The 16528-nt window shown below is 41.1% G+C and overlaps 1 protein-coding gene across 11 annotated transcripts in view; it reads left to right on the top strand.

Moving 5' to 3' along the window:
- Positions 1–16528, top strand: part of JHY (junctional cadherin complex regulator) — a 55171-nt gene that overhangs the window by 492 nt on the left and 38151 nt on the right. For 8 of the 11 annotated variants that reach the window (XM_025893329.2, XM_025893327.2, XM_073903870.1 and 5 more), the window contains exons 2-3: positions 2197–2627; positions 15736–16255. In XM_025893329.2, coding sequence (XP_025749114.1) covers positions 2293–2627; positions 15736–16255 — 855 coding nt within the window. In that variant the 5' untranslated portion in view covers positions 2197–2292. Of the gene's footprint in view, positions 1–196; positions 238–1421; positions 1484–2196; positions 2628–15735; positions 16256–16528 lie in introns of those variants that run through there. The other 3 variants (XM_025893331.2, XM_025893330.2, XM_073903871.1) reach the window with 3 other exon arrangements.

Here is a 16528-nt window from a genome sequence, read left to right on the forward strand (position 1 = left end):
CCCCCCCCCCCCCGGGACCTGTCACCTCCTTGACCTTAAAATGCCTTTGCTGCCGGGTCTTGTCCATCAGAAAAGAGGCAAAGAGAGAAAACAAACCGATCGTCCCTTATGGGCAGCTTCCGGGCTGTTCCACAACAAGGCAACTTTTTCTCTTTCATCTTGGCCAGAGGGAGCAGGGTGCCTTTTCACCAACAGAAGGATATTCGTTCTTCCCAGTACTGGAGGAGGAGACCCAAGGTCTTGAAGGGAACCCTAGGGAACTGCCGCGTCTTAGTGCCTGGATACCATTGGCAATATCCCAGTCTGCCCTGTTTACTTTTGTAACGAGATTGTCAGCCTCTCTCGGTCCGAAATTTCAGTGAAAAACAATTGTGCCACTAGGGAGCCACATTCATGACATTTAAAATGCCTACTTGCTAATTTATTCGAGATACCAGCTTTTCCTTCTTTAATCTCATGCCTTTATAAGATCAGGCCTCCACCAAAGCCCCAGCTTTGCTGGTGTTTGGCTTTCTATTCTCTGCACTATTCCAGATTTCATTAATTACACCAAAATAATCTTCTATGGACTTTTTTTTATTCATTAACTCTAGGAAACCTTAGTCTATCTCACTTAAGAAGAACAATTGAGGGGACTGAATGATCTCATGAGCAATTCCAAATTGAGACAGAATGATTATTTTAAGCTTTTTCTTTAACAATCCCACGTACAGTGACTTAAACTCACCCAGTAACACTCTTACAGATGTTTATACAAACTGTTTCTGTCAAAATGTTAGTTAGTAGTTGGTGGATTTGCTGCTTTCTAAAAACGCCATAAAAAGCAAGAGTTAATCTACTTGTCAATATTAAAATAAGATAGGGCACACTATGTATTTTTAAAATGAGATGATATAGCAGTCTGTATGGTTAAACAATAATATATTATTTATATTTATAGTACCAGCTTGGGGAATTTTGAATTAAAAAGAAAACCACTTCATACACATTTAAATCTGAATGCTACCTTCCGCCTGTTTTGTTTGTTAAGGTACTTTCCTCTGAGGTGTTGATGGTATTAGCAACGAGGTCAACATTATTAGCAGTGCAAGGAATAGGAATAAGTTTGTGTTATTTAATTAAAGCTAGCATTTGCCAAAAGAACAAGAGCAAGCCCTGGAATCTCTGATGGTAAAAGTTTCTGTTGTCTGACCTACAGAAAAAAAAAAAATGGCATAAAGGCAGTGAGATAGAAGACTGAGCAAAATAGAAATGCTAGGGAGAGATGAAAGGAAGCACCATCCAAAATCATCATCTCTTTTCAAACTGATACGAACTTAGAGCACCCTTTCCATAAACCATCTCATGGGTCTTTATGGCAGCCCTCTGAGACAAAAAAGGCTCACTTGGAATCACACCCTTAAGCGAGTTAGAAGGGACCCTAGCTGTTACTCAGGCCAATCTCCCACCCACCCAATATTCTCGAGGACAGCATCCCTTTCAGGTAGGTAGACATCCAGCCTCTGCTATGAATCACTTAGTGGCAGAATGCACAAAGCCTCCAAATTTTGCATGAAACAGTTTTAATCATTGTTCTTTTTTTTGTATACTAAGCTGAGATTGATCTCCACGTAATGTCCACCTAAATTACTCATTCTTACCTAGTGGCAACCGGGGGCCAAAATGCCTTCTAAATGATGAAACCAGCCAATATAGATCTAGGTACAAAACAGCTTCCCTCTTTACAGTTCCAACTATGGAAACCATGCTCTTCCCTGCTCTCTCCTTTACTTTTCAAACAGTAGACCCTGAACCTGTTTTACTCTATTCATGAATACTCCTGAACGTGGCATATTTATATTGGTGCCCTGGGTATCTGAAATAAAGCCATCAAAGTACCGTCCATAATTAACCATTTAGCTTTGTCCAGGCCTGTCTGTAATAGGCCCTTGGAAGGTAGAAAAAGGAATCCAGCCATTTGATTTCCTCAATAAAGCTGTATTTGATTACTCAGGCTGTTTATGAACTCTACATCAGATGTGTTTCTGTACAGAGAACACAATAGTTTTTCCAATAGACCTTCCCCATACAAAAGGGTACATACAAAAGGCTGCAGATAATGTAACAGGGTTCTGCTCACTTAAATGTTTGATTAATATTGAAATTAAAGAGAATTCTTTAGTCACAAAGTGACATGAATACAATTTTCTTTTTTAGGTAATGCTTTTGTGAGCCACAACTTTAAATACTCAAGCCAACTGCTCCTAGCATCAAGAATATTTGTATTCATATTCATATTTGTATGTTTTCAAGATGAGTCATAGTAAATTAATTCCCAAGCTCTCAATTCAATCTCCTGTTCATCATACCAACTTAAAGGTCCGGTCCACAGAGCCACCTTTCAAGAAGGACTTACACCTGATTTCAAAAGACTCCTTGGAATCTGATTCAGGAAGCTTCACTCAAGAGAGTAAGTCCCAGTTTGAAGACCAAATCTGGGGGGACAACAGTATGGAGCCAGACAGCTTGGAGGAGGAAAGCCTTCAACAGGAAAGCCTGAGTGAGACCAAAGAGGAAGCAAGCAGAAAAGTAGCTCGGAAGGATGGCAGAGAAAACCTCCATACCCAGAACAATGGCATGGACAACAGGTAAGGAATCGGCGTGTGTACAATAACAGTGGGTTCTGAAATGTAAGTTATCACTGGTAGATCACAAGCAACAGTAAGGACCGGCTATGGTAATGAACACCTCATAGTGTGTGTGAGACAGCTCCCAAGCAACTAAGGACAGCGTGAAGCCAGGCTTTTTGCCACGTCCTTTATTTAAATAAAAAACATGCAAAAGACAAGGATAGGTATTAATAAGGGTGTATGCACTCCTCCTGTTATTTCCTGTCCATATTCCGAGTGTCTCCACTGCTGTGACCTGACCTTGGAGAGAGTCCAGAAAGCCTGCTATAAAAAAGTGCCATGACTTAGAATCAGGTGGTGTTGCTCTGGTCCGGGAACTGCTGTTTAGTGTATAATTTGGAATAAGTCACTTAACTCTTTTGTGGCTCACTTTTCTCACCTGCCAAACTGATCTGGCCTGTTCATCTCCCAGGACTGCTATCAGTGTCAGTAAATACATTCTGGGAGTACAATCCTACCTGAGCTTATGAAGGTCTACCGCCCACAGCTTAACATAATCATAGAAGGATTTAATTTCTAATAATCAGTATGTATGGGGTATTAACATTATGCTATGAGCTACCAAATAATATAAGAGAAGATAAATTAGTGCATTACTCAATTTTAATGAAAAAATTATATGACACAGTATGGAAGAAGTTAAAAGCTACTCATTAGAAAGAGGTTTTCATGGGGTGACAAAGTGTGTAGTCCGAAGCAGACCCTCAGGGTTCAAGTTCTGCCACTTACTAGCTGTGTGAGTTGGCCAAGTCCATTTAATCTCTCTGTGCCTCAGTCTCCTCATCATTAAAATGGGATAATAGTTACTTCACAGAGTTTTGAGGCAAAAATCAATGAATATATACACAATGTATGTAGAACAGTGACTAGCTTTTTATAAGTTACAGATGTGTTAGGTTGTTTTTCTTCTAATGGGTAAAATATATCGAGGAGAGTTTCTTAGAAGGCCTAGAACTTGGGCAGGCAGGGTTTTGGAGAGAAGGTAAAAATTTGGAAACAAGATCAAAAACTAATGATGTAATATATGGTGATTAACATAACAATAAAAAAATTTAAAAAAAAATTTGGAAACAAGAACCAAATTAGAGTGAACATGTGACACATTCAAGCCCCACTTGAGGATTTGTTCTGAGCGTAGGGAAAGAGGACTGCATAAGGGGCCTGATTATAGGGGCCATCGCGCGTGCAACCAGCCCACACCCCACATAGGGCGTTGAACACAGAACGCGATAGCCCATCCCAGCAAGGCAGTCATAGCAAGGGCACCTGCAGGAGCCAGAATTAGAACCCAGCCCTGAGTCTCTTTCTTGCTTTCTGTTTTCCCTCCTTATTTCTTCCACTGCAAATACTATTGGGCAGAATCACGCTCATTTGCTTCTTAGGGATCTCAAAGTACAGTGCAGGTGGTAGGCGCCATGAGCAAGGTGTAGCCCCAGTGCTGGGGGAGGAAGACGGGCTCAGGGAAAGCGTCAGCCAGCCAGTCACCCCTGCCTGGACTGGCTACACCAGGGGGAGAGAATACAGGTTCTTGGGGAGACCTGTGAGAGGAAGCCTTGTTTGAAGATTATCCTGCAAGCTGGTGCATTCTGAATTAGAGGGTAAACTCACGACGGACAAAGAAACTACCAGATGGTAATCATAATTACAACAATGACAACAGTATCTCTTTTTAAAGGCCCAACCATAATTTCATTTAATTCTTCATTGTCATCCTGCCAGAAAAATGCTGCCCTTCCCATTTTACAGATAAGGAAAATGAGGCGAACAGAGATCAAATAACTTGTTGAACATCATAGTGCTGTGGGAGGATGTTTGTGGTTTTGTTGTTGATGTTGGTGTAAATGATGACAAAATTCTAACCTAAAGAACAGTACAGAGAAAAACACCATATAACCCTTATTGCCGTATTTGTTTCAGATATATATTTTTTAATTAATTTATTTTAGAGCGCACACATGAGTGGGAGGGGCAGAGGGAGAGAAACTCAAACCGACTCTGCACGGATCGCAGAGCCCGATGTGGGGCTTGATCCCAGGACCCTGAGATCATGACCTGAGCCTAAACCAAGAGCCGGACGCTTAACCGACTGCACCACCCGGGCACCACTCAGATGTATTTTTTATAGGCATAAAGTATTACAGACAAAATTTCCTGTTCCCCTTCTCAAACCCATTCCCCCACCCCCATCTGCCTCCTCGGAGATAACCAATATGTACGCTTATGTGGGTGCACATCCTTCTTAGCAATCTTGTTCATTCACTGCATAGGTAATTTATAGTTGGGGAGGGAAGAGAATGAGTGTAAGAATTGACGGGGCTTGTTGACAGATTAGATATGGTGGCTGAAGGAAGAAGAGAAGCCAAAGGTTACTTTAAGGTGTTCATAACAATAGCTAGCATTTATAGCATTTATCATGAGCCCATCTCTGTGCTAAACACTTTACATGTATTATCTCATTTAATCTGTATGGCAGCCCTGTTAGGAGACACTATAGTGATCCCCATTTTAAAGGCTCTACATGAGTCTTAAAGGGGTTATATTTATACCCATTTATTACTTCCACTGAGTGGTGGAGCAGAGAACTCAGGCAGTCTGACTCTATGCCCTAAGCCGTGTTTTTATCATAGCTCTGATGTAAGAGAGTCAGAGTCTCCTAGGTAATAAACGGTAGTAGTTTTATTGCTTTTTTTTTTTCTTTTTCCAGAAATGAGGGCAGAGGAAAGATGTTTTGCAGTAGATAGGCATTCTGGCCTGTGGAGAACAAAGCAAAAGATCCATTAAGGGACCTCATTTCCCCAAAGTTGAGTTTTTCCTCTTTGAGTTCAGTGCTCAGGGAGCAGACTTTACCCCTTGCTCTTTACCCAAGGACAATGTAAATGCCACTCAATATATTTCAAAATAAAGAAAAGTACTTACAGAAATCAAAATTATGGTTAGGGCCTTCATCTTCTGATTCAGAGATCCGTAAATATTGCTGTTTTCCTTAGACTGACTTGCCTTACAAATCTTTAATGACAAGACTATCATCCTCAGGGTTAGAATGGCTTTTAGCCCTAGTGATTATTTGGTGGTGTAGTGCTTGAGACATTGAATGTTGGGAGGACCAGTTCTCCACTACAAAGGAAAACAGAACCGAAGCCTTTAGCCAAATAATGCCTCAAAAATATTATTCAGGGTAGTTTAGTTATTGGCCTCTTTCACTTAAGTCTTGGAAACCTTTCCTATGTGCATTGTTGCTTGGCTCTGAGTAGTTTACTAGCAGCCGTGAAACAGACAAATCGATCTCAGACTCTCAATGTGAAATTCAAGTAGGCTTTCATTTTTACAAGGTAGATGGCATTCTGGGAATTGTAGTTCAAAAAAATTAGTCAAAGCCTTGCCTTAAAACCATGAAAAACCTTTCTTCTTGCTGTTATAAGCAACAATTTTAAAAGCTGCCTGGCAAATCACTTGAGCCCTACTCTTCTGTTTTGATGTTACCAGAACCTCCTCAAAGCAATTACTCTCCTATATCTCACCAAAGTCAAGCCATAGTTCAATGTATATGGATTAGAGAAAACCTTTTACTTAATGGAAATTGGAGCAGCATTGACTACGGTGAATGAATCAAGAGTGGAGAGAGGATCTCCACGTGATAATCCTTAAACCCCACTCCACAACTAGCCTTAGGATACTCAGTGCTGGCAAAAAAAGAGATCAATGTAATTCCTCGAGCATTAGAAATAACCTCTTCAGTCCTGGGGCCTCTGAAACCTTATATGTTTAAAAAAAAAAAATCAGAGGGCAGCGGTACAGTACCTAGTATATGTGTTTAATAAGAATACTTAAATGTAATCAGCTCCCATTTGTAGAACTATTTGCTTTACATATACTATCTTATTTATCCTTACAAGAGCCTCTTATGCATTATTACCCCCATTTTGCAGATAAGGAAACAAGGCTCTGACAGTTGTGAAGGTTTATGCAGTTACTTAGCGGCAGAGCCAGAAACTGAACTGAATGAATGGTCCCCTAACCAAAACCTGAGCCTCTAATTAGAAGTTATCTAGATAGGTGATCAGGGCTGATCTGATAAAGGGTTCAATTTTACGATCTAGCAAAAATTAAAGCTGTAACAATTTCGATATGGACTAAACTGAGGCCAGAGGAAATATACAAGGAAAAGTATATGTTTTAGGTAAAGTAATAAAAGTTTTTAAAGGATAGTCTGCCTTGGGAATAAACCAACATTAATCGTGTTTTGCTTTGGGCAGCAGGGTCATAGTCGTCTATATTCCCCAGCACTGCTCCTGGGAAAGAGATGTGTTCATTCATTAAGTTCTGTAGATGTCTTTCACATCATCTGGGAACAACAACAGCCTTCACCAAAGATCCCATATTCTAATAAACCACCTTGTGCGAAAAATTACTGGGCAGGAGTCAAGGCACAATGAGGCATTCTTAAATTGTTATGCTTAGAATTGTCTAAAAATAAGAAAGGGACTCGATAATAATAATCCGCATTTGTATTGTGTTGTGGTGGTCTAAGATATTCCTCTCAAATGCTTTTATATATATATTATTTCTGATTAATAGTACAAGAATCAGGTGAAGGTTCAAATAGCAGTACTGGAGAACCGAAACAGTGAGTGGGTAAAGAGGAACTGAGTAAAGACCAAAACAGCATTTTGATTTCCCCGCACAATTCCCAGACTGTTTTGTGGAACACACTGGGAATATGAAGCTGAGGGCAGACTTTTCTCGCACGGGGGTCGTAGATTGTTTGTTTTGTTGTTGTTGTTGGTTTGCACTGGTTAGGAGAGTAAAGATGACACCTGAGGGCATGTTTAACATTCTAGTATTACTAAGAACCCTGTGAGAGTTTCCAGGAGCCCACTTTCATCCCTGTTGGTGTCTAGAAACATTCATCCATGTTGATTTTTACGGACTTTACTAGATAGATTTTCAGTTTAAGGCCCTGGGTTGGCCAACCCCTTCACATACATTACACTACCCCCTTACTCTAGGGGTTTCACACAGTATTTTGGGGATGGCTGCTAGCATTTTAGTTATTTCTGATCACATGGGAATGGTTATATCAGAGAAGTGACTTTCTGTTGCAGGCGTTAGTCATTTCTGTTGTCTGTGCATCCATTTGCTCTCACACTCTGCGTCGTTAAACCCTGGTGCAATCCTCAGGGCAGGCACGGCGCCATCACAACAGATGAGCAGTCAGAGATGGAAGTCAAGTGTGTGCGTGGGCATAGATTGTGTCTATTAAAGGCAGAGTCCCTGCCAGAAATGCTAAAGCCGCAGTGCCCTGGGGTGTAATGCCCTCAGAGACAACCGCTAGTTCCTTTCTAGCTTATTTCAAAATCGGGATGCTTATGGTGTTAAATTAGTAAATAAAGAGTGAGATCAAAAACCTCCCAAAGCATCATTTAAAGTTACATCACCTACAATCCTGTAAGGTTATCAAGACGGTTAAGAGGATTGTAAGCAAGCTATTAAAGGAATAGTTTAATCCATGACCTTAACTGTAGTCATTATTTCTACTCCCTGGCAAGTGTGAAAATAGAGAAAGCTTTAATTATTACACATTTTTAATATACTGAATGTAAAATGAATGCTTTTTCCAATTCTTATATACCATTGCTGAATTTTGCATGATGGAGGTAATCCAATTAATAAAACTATGGGTTCTCAGAGCTGCAGGGCTCCTAAAGTACAGCCTATTCCCCTTATTGTCCAAAGGAGGAATCCAAGGCCTAGGGTGGTGAAGAGATTCATGCAAGTACACACAGCCAGTCAGTGGCAAAATCTGGACTGGGACCCACGTTTCAAGGCCCGTCCTTCCACTGCCTCTCTCATGACATCACAGCTACCTTGCAATTACAATGCTGTCAATATCAGGCATTTAGAAGACAGGAAATTCTTTGGGGTGCCTAGGTGGCTCAGTCAGTTAGACATCTGACTCTTGATTTTCGCTCAGGTCATGGGCTCAGGGTCCTGAGATTGAACCCTGCATAGATTCTGCATTCAGCGGGGAGTCTCCTTGAGATTTTTTTTTCCCCTCTCCCCCTCCCCTGCCCACCCTGGCTCACTCGTTCTCTCTCTCTCTCTCTCTCTCTCTCTCTCTCTCTCTCTCTCTCGATAAATCTTTTACAAATAATAAAATAAAACAAATAAAAGGCAGGAAATTCTATCTAAAGAAATGTAAATGCCTACAAATTTTATAAATCCAAGGCTTCTTAGCCACCGTTTCTGGAGAATGAAAAGAACATCCAAGATATCCATGGAAAATTCCTAGCGTGAGCATTGTAAATGCTCACTGAATGCGAGGAATTGTGTTTCTAAATACTGGGTCATACATCATTTCCCCTGTGAAGATGCAGGCTTTGTTTCACATAAGATAAGAGAAGTGAGGTATGAGAATTTTACATCACAATTATGACCACATGCTCTTTAGATCATTTGTTTTCATTCAACTCACAGACTGTCCTTGAATCAAGGCTGGTACTTATAAGAACGTGGGGCAAATATCCGGTTATTTTGCAGCCATAAATCTGTTGTCAAAGACAAAGAAGGGACTCTTTGGAATTATCCAAATTATATAACTGCTGTAAATAAAGTTCACTAGGTAACAATCCAGTTCCTTCTCTTGAGTGCGCTTCTAGAGACAGTCTTTGGCCTTCAGTTCATTAAAGCAACTTTTTTCTATTAAAATGTTTACTTTCTTTTTTTAAAGCAGGATGCCTACAATAAATGAAATTCCCTGCATCGTAAACAACCTACTTGAAGTGCATCAGCGTATTAATGGGACCATTTTATTTCATGCTTGCAAAAGAGATTTTTTTAATCCTTTGGATTTATTTCATTTGATTTACTTAAAAGCCACTGATAAAAAGATTAACATGAGCCTAGAACTCAGAAATCCTTGGAAATAATTGTCAGTTTTATAGTTCCTTAAAGAAGCATTAAAAACTTCACACTTAAACAAAAATTGAATTTGCTGTTCATATGCATAAAAGATTTAATGGCATATAAATTGGGAATAATTGTTCTGTTTAAAAGGATTAAATTAAACCTAAATCAATAATAACATGTGCAGTTTCAATTTAACTGCCTACTTAAAATAAAGTGGCAAATAAATAACGGCTAAATGATTAATAGCAGTGCTTTTATTCACCACCTCAACAGGCAAAATGGCCAGTTATTGAATATTTTATTATGAGTGCAAAGGATGTTAATTGTACTAGAAACATGCTCTAATTTTAGTAATTTTTTGATTGAATGCTACACTAACTATGAGGCTCTTCATTAAATGGAGATTTGATTTTATTTTGTTTGAAGTTGAGTACAGTAAGTACTCAAATATGGTCCATTAAAGCCTGCAAATATCATGGCGTGCGCGTATGAGACCACCTCCCCTTCCTCTCTGCATCCAGGTCTTACCTAGGCATCTGAAGAGGAGACCCGGCATCTGTTGTCTGAACAGCAACAAAAGAGTTGTGTACGCATTGTCTGTGTAACCTTTCTATCAAATGGGGAGGAAGAGAAGTGCATGTTTTGTGTGCAGATGATTACTGAGGAAGGAGCACTTCACACTCATTTTGTTCCAGTTTGTTGACCTGGACCACGAAACCTAATTGAGCTTCTTAGCACACAAGCTCAGTACAATGGGGTTCTTCAGTATCATGTTCTATTTCAACCATTAGATTCGTTTCTGTGAAGTATTACAGCTTCCCCGTGCTCATGATTTTGCAAAACATAACCTGGCATTTGTTTCGACATATAGTTTCCATCTAGAAAGGGGACGGAGAGGATACTTGGAGACCGTCATTACAGGTATAAATGGCACAGTGTAATTAAAGCTCTTAGAAGAGCCACATTTTCAGATTCAAATCTCCTCTGTATACATTATTAGTTTCTCTTCATAGGATTGGTTCAGAAACACTTTTCTCAGCCAAAGCAATTCTTTTTTTTTTTTTTCTGATTTGTTCCCCAACCTTTTGTATTGCTTAGGTTCCATTTAAAACACCAGTCTTTCTGCAATGTATGATATACTTCTAGGGGCATTTAAGAACGGTAATTGGTTGAGGTCAGAAATTACAGTTCTTTCTGAAGATCTAAAGTCATTTAATTCTCCCAGTTTTATCTTCCTCATCAGCACTCAGCAGGTTCTTAAAATATTTCATCATGTGGCTGAAATTTCTTAGTCCCATTTCCTAGACTACAGTGCAAACAGATTGTCTACAGGTGCCTAAGTTATGGTAACAAAAATTGGATTTTTGAAGATAAGGGCTAGTTCCTTCAGGCCACAAAGGTGCCCCTTAGTGCATCACAACACAGCTTTGTGACCTGGAAATAACTTGAGCCCCAGGGAGAGAAGAATCCCTTGAGACCCACCAGCAGGAAGCACAATACACGACAATGTTGTGTCATGGTGACTGACTGTAACACAGGGTAAGTCAAAAATGGTGACGGAGCTCACAGGCAGAGGCAGTCATAGCTAGCCCTCACTGGATCCTTACTCTGTGTCAAGGACGAAATTCATTGTAAGCATTCATATGTATTAACTCACTTAATCCTCTCGACAGCACTGTGAGATGGGTACTGTTATCCCCATTTCACTGATGAGCAAGCTGAGGCACAGAGAAATTAAATGATTTGCACAGGTCCACACAGTAACCGGCGGCACCAGGAATCGAGTACAGGCAGTCTGATCCTAGGCCCCCTGTCCTTAGGCACTCTGCTGTACCATTTCTCAGACCCAAAAGACGCCGTGTCGTTATTCAGGCAAGAAGAACACCACGGAGATGACATATAACTGAGAAAGGTCTATACTCATGGCTAGACATGCCATTATCAGCAGGTGCTCGTTAAACGTGATGACCACTGTGAGTGCCAGTTTTCTTAGTATAACTGCAGAGATGGAATCAGGGAAATCATATCCTTCAATCCTTGAAGACTACTTATTTTTTTTAAAGATTTATTTATTTGAGAGCGGAGGAGGAGAAACAGAGGAAGAGGGGGAGAGAGACTCAAGTAGACTCTGTGCTGAGTGCAGAGCCCAATGTGGGGCCTGATCTCACAACCCTGAGATCATGACCTGAGCTGAAACCAAGAGTCAGGCACCCAAATGACTGAGCCTCTCAGGCGCCCCAAATACTACCTATTTTTTTTAAATAATAAGCATTCTTCTGCCTATTGATTCTCTTGTGAGTTTATCATAGGATCATAGAATAGAAATGAAATGGACTTTGAGATATCATCTGCCAGTTGAATCTGGAAATAAGAGGTTAACATATTTTCAGTGATGAGCAAACTTATGCCCTCCTATTTTAAATATACATAATATGCTGCATTTCTTTATACATCTAATTTATTACTGGATCATGAGAGCTGGCACACAAAGCCTGTTTCCTTGCTAGCAGGTAAGATCCACCAGCCTGCTTCTGTTTTGCTCACCGTGCTTCAGTGGCTAGGACCCAGGGAGCTGCTCAGCGCCTATTTGCTGCCTGGCTGACTGACCGATTCACTTACAGAAGGCAGGCCTTGCTCCACGATGACCTATGGGGATAGCTGCATGATACAGGCCAACTCAGCAGACAGGAGTTGGGCACACTGCCAGGGTCTATGTCCTGGTTCCACCATTTGTTCGCTCTGTGACCTTGGGAAAGTCCCATGAGCTCTCTAAGCTCCAGGTCCTTCATCTGTTAAATGGGGATAATAATAGTACTTCCCTCATTGGGCTCTTCTAAGGAAAAAAACTGGAGATTCACCGTCAGCATTCCCTAATGGGCATGCAATACGGACTATCTTCCCAAAGTCAGCACCCCACGTCCCCCCACACCGGCTAAGTAACAGAGCAGTGATCCCCAGTGGGATGCTCACGTTCAAAGGCTGCCAAACCCTGCTTTAAGGAGTGCAAAGAAGGCTGGCTATTCTAAGACTTTACAAAAATCAAGCAAACAAAAAAGCCCCTGTATATAATCCCTTCCAAAAACTCATCACTTGGGCTATCCAAAAGTCTCACTAACATCTTTGCTCTCTAATTAAATTATTTTTGCTCCAAGCCAGACTCTCAAGTTAATTTAGGTAAGCCACATTCCTTCACGGAGTTTACAGAGCCTGTCAAGATCTCACCTCTGCTTCACCCTGAGCGCTCCTCAACCTTCCTTTCATCCATACAGAATCTGTTCTTTGAAAGCACCACGTTCTCCCCACCATTCTGTTTTACAAGCTCTTCCCTCAGCCTGGCATACACCCCCGTCCTTCTTAGCATTAGGTCTCAGCTAAACCATCACTTCCTTCAGAAAGCTTCTCTCCACCTCCCGAGATGGGACTGGAGATCCCTCGTGAGTCTCAATAGGCCCATGCTCCTCATCAGGACACTCATCGCTCCCATCATAAATTGCTTGTTTTCTTTTCTTTCTTTTAAAGATTTTATTTATTTTTGACAGAGAGAGAGAGAGAGTATACAAGAAGGGGAAGTGGCAGGCAGAGGGAGAAGCAGACTCCCTGCTCAGCAGAGAACCCGATGTGGGGCTCCATCCCAGGACCCTGGGATCATGACCTGAGCTAAAGGCAGACACTTAACAGTCTGAGCCACCCAGGCGCCCTATATATAGCTTGTTTTCTTGTCTGTATTCCCCACGAGGCTGTGAGCCCATCACTGTATCCCCTAGCTCAGTAAGTGCTCAATAAACACTCAGCAGAATCACTGAGTGAGCAAGGGAATGTTAGAAGTTCAGTTCTGTGAAATAGAGGAAATGAATGAACAGGACAGTTACATTTACTTTTTCCCTTCAGTAGGTACTGGATATGGGGAAACAGCACTTTTCTTCACTTAAAAAAAATTTCATATCTTTATTTACTTGAAGATATGATCAAGGTGCCCCTTAATCTGATCTTCCCCACCTAAACAATCACCCTTATGTTTAACTCATTACATGGTAAGTCCTAAAATCATTCACTAATTTGGTCCAATGCAAGAAGCTTTTCTGCATGTGCAGATTCTAATTTACTACTATTGGGTTTTTAAAAATTAATATCTGGTGCTACATTTGTCTTGACTCAAGTAATTTTAGAGGCTCAGTTATTTAAGAAACGCTCATTAACTTCTCTTTCCAGAGCACAGGGTAGAGTACTCAGGCAGAAGTTAGGGAAGGAAGGATATCTCTCAGCCCCTGCAGCCCAGAACTTTAAGTGGGTGAAGAGGCAAAGTTACCATAGTGAAAGGTGATATAAGCACATATACAGAAGATTAAGATATATTGTCTCGTTTTGATGTTTATGCAATCCTGAGAAGTAAACAGAATACAATTTATCGCTACTTACAGACAAAAGATGGCATGATTTCATGCACACATAAGGAATGACAGACCCAGAACTTGAGCCCAGGTCTGTCCAGCCCCAAGTCCAGATTGTGCCCTGCTGGACCACTCCATGTCCCCACTCCATGCCCAATGAGACCTAGAGAGCTGAGTGAAAGGCAAGGCCAAAACACAGTGTGAGTTCATATGACATCGCACAGGAGACACCTCCTCCTCAAAAGCCCCAGAGGCAGGTAACCCATGGTGCTTAGGCTGCGGGGTGAGTTGCACAGTTTGATATCCCACTTCCCAATAAATGTGCACAATCTCCATTCGGGCATTTTGCTGGAAGAGAATATCACTTTTCTTCCCTTGGTGGAGAAAGAAGAGCAGCCTACCCCAAGAAGTTCTCCTTTTTTTTTTTTTTCTAAGATTTTATTTATTTGTCAGAGAGAAAGAAAGAGAGCACAAGCAGGAGGAGTGGCAGAGGGAGGGGGAGAAGCAGGGTCCCCATTGAGCAAGGAGCCCGATGTGGGACTCGATCCCAGGACCCTGAGACCATGACCTGAGCGGAAGGCAGACACTTGACTGAGCCACCCAGGCGTCCCAAGAAGTTCTCCATCTTAATATGTGAAATCAAAATGACAGTTTAGCAAGACATGGGAGTTTTGTCTTTTCACTCTTATTTTTTGCTTTACATCAAATCCAAAAACATCTAGGTCCACATTAAGAGAAGTAAATTAGTAGTAGGGGCACTATTAGTTTGTTTATCCAGCATAAAATTATGTCCTCTGTAAACGGGAATATCAAGTAGCATAAAAAGCCTAGGTGATTTACATTTTCTTTTTGATTAGAGGATTGCATCTACTATACTCAAGGAAGGAAAATCTCTCCCATTTAGCTTTTGAAGATCAAAGGGGCCATTAAATATGCCATATTACCAGCATTTTTTTTTTTTTTTTTTTTTTTTTTGGTTAAGACCAGGAGGCGCTTTACAAATTGAGATTGTCATGAGGAAAAGGGAAGACTTTATTTGGGTTCATATGCCCTGATTATGGACTAGCCCACGTCCCTCTGGCAGGACCATATGTTTAACCTTTTGCTGAAATAGGGCTGTCCTACAGCTAAGGGCACACACTGACCTGTGTTCTGTTTTGTGTGCATCCATGTGACAAACCAAAAGAATGCGAACTAAGAACTTTTCAGTGAGCCACCATCTGATTCTGAACATTGGGGATCTTTCTACAACACATGTGATAAAATCTATAAAGACAAAATGAAAAGCAAAATACTTAAAAGGAGGATGAACCTAGGTAGGTATTCAGTTGAGATAAATCTTGCTTTCCCTCACAGCAGAAGCAGACCAAGGAAACTATCATCCAGGCAATAATGGCATTTTCTTCCTAGATAAGCCCCCAAACGTGTATGTCACCAGCCAAAATGTGAAATCAGTTTTATCTTCACTAGCTGAAGTACTTAAGGTGTGCATAAGTAATAGCATCCCTTGAACCACTGGCATGTGATTTTCAGCTGTTTTGGGGCATTTATATTAACTATCCCCCATTTTTATTCCCTAATTTAATGAACTTGTAATTAAAACCTTTTTGCCCTTATGTATACTCCGTATGCCTAATTTGAGCCTCAGTGATGTCTTCAACACGTGGTTGTAAAAGGAAAATTATAGGAGAAAGAGTCAAGTGAGATGACTAAACATAATGAGTAATTTCATTTTGATTAAGGACTTGACATTTCCTTTCTGCTTTGGGCAGCCAACAACCAGTCGAAGACAAATATTCGGACCTCCGATATGACCCACACTGGAAGAGTAAGAAAGAGGACAGGAAGTTGTTGACTATGGAAACATTATCAGAGTATGTAGACAGCTCTACTGAAAATCTGACTCTGGATCCACTGTACCCTTCCAAGGAGTCATCGATGGAACTCTCGGGGGAGAAAGGTGAACACAGGAGTAGCCCACAGAGTGTTGCCTCTTTGCTTGGCAGTGAATTTTTAAGCCCCAACTATGAGCGTGGTGCCCATCAGAGCCAGCCATTTTCAGAGCTGAGCGACAGTGATCTGGGGGAGAAGTCAAGCAACCTCTCTCACTACTTGAAGAGTTCAAGTTCACATAACGAGGTTTTCCTGCCAGGATCACGTGGCCGTCGGCGAAGGAAGTCCAAACAATATTTCGTGGAAAAAAACAAGCTGACTTTGGGATTACCTAGTCCTAAAACGGACTCTTATCTTCAACTTCACAGTAAAAAAAGGGGGGACGTTCTCCCAGAACAGGTACGTAAGTGCTACTTAATAATCTCTCCCAAACACTGGAATGTGCCTTTGTTTGAAATGGCTGGAGATCACTTCCTTTGAGATGGTGATGTCATTACAGCCACGTGGCTGGGTAAAACAAACGTCCTATCCCTTGCTCCTCTTTGAAGAATCAGGGGAATTAGTCCACGAATTTTTTTTTTAAGATTTAATTTATTTATTAGAGAGAGAGAATGTGGGAGCGCAAGCAGGGGGAGTGGCAGGCAGAGGGAGCAGGAGAAGGAGGCTTCCCAC

Source organism: Callorhinus ursinus, unplaced genomic scaffold (assembly GCF_003265705.2).
Source record: "Callorhinus ursinus isolate GAN/ISIS: 27379988/994484 unplaced genomic scaffold, GSC_fseal_2.0 scaffold19, whole genome shotgun sequence".
Classification (NCBI taxonomy): Eukaryota; Metazoa; Chordata; class Mammalia; order Carnivora; family Otariidae; genus Callorhinus; species Callorhinus ursinus.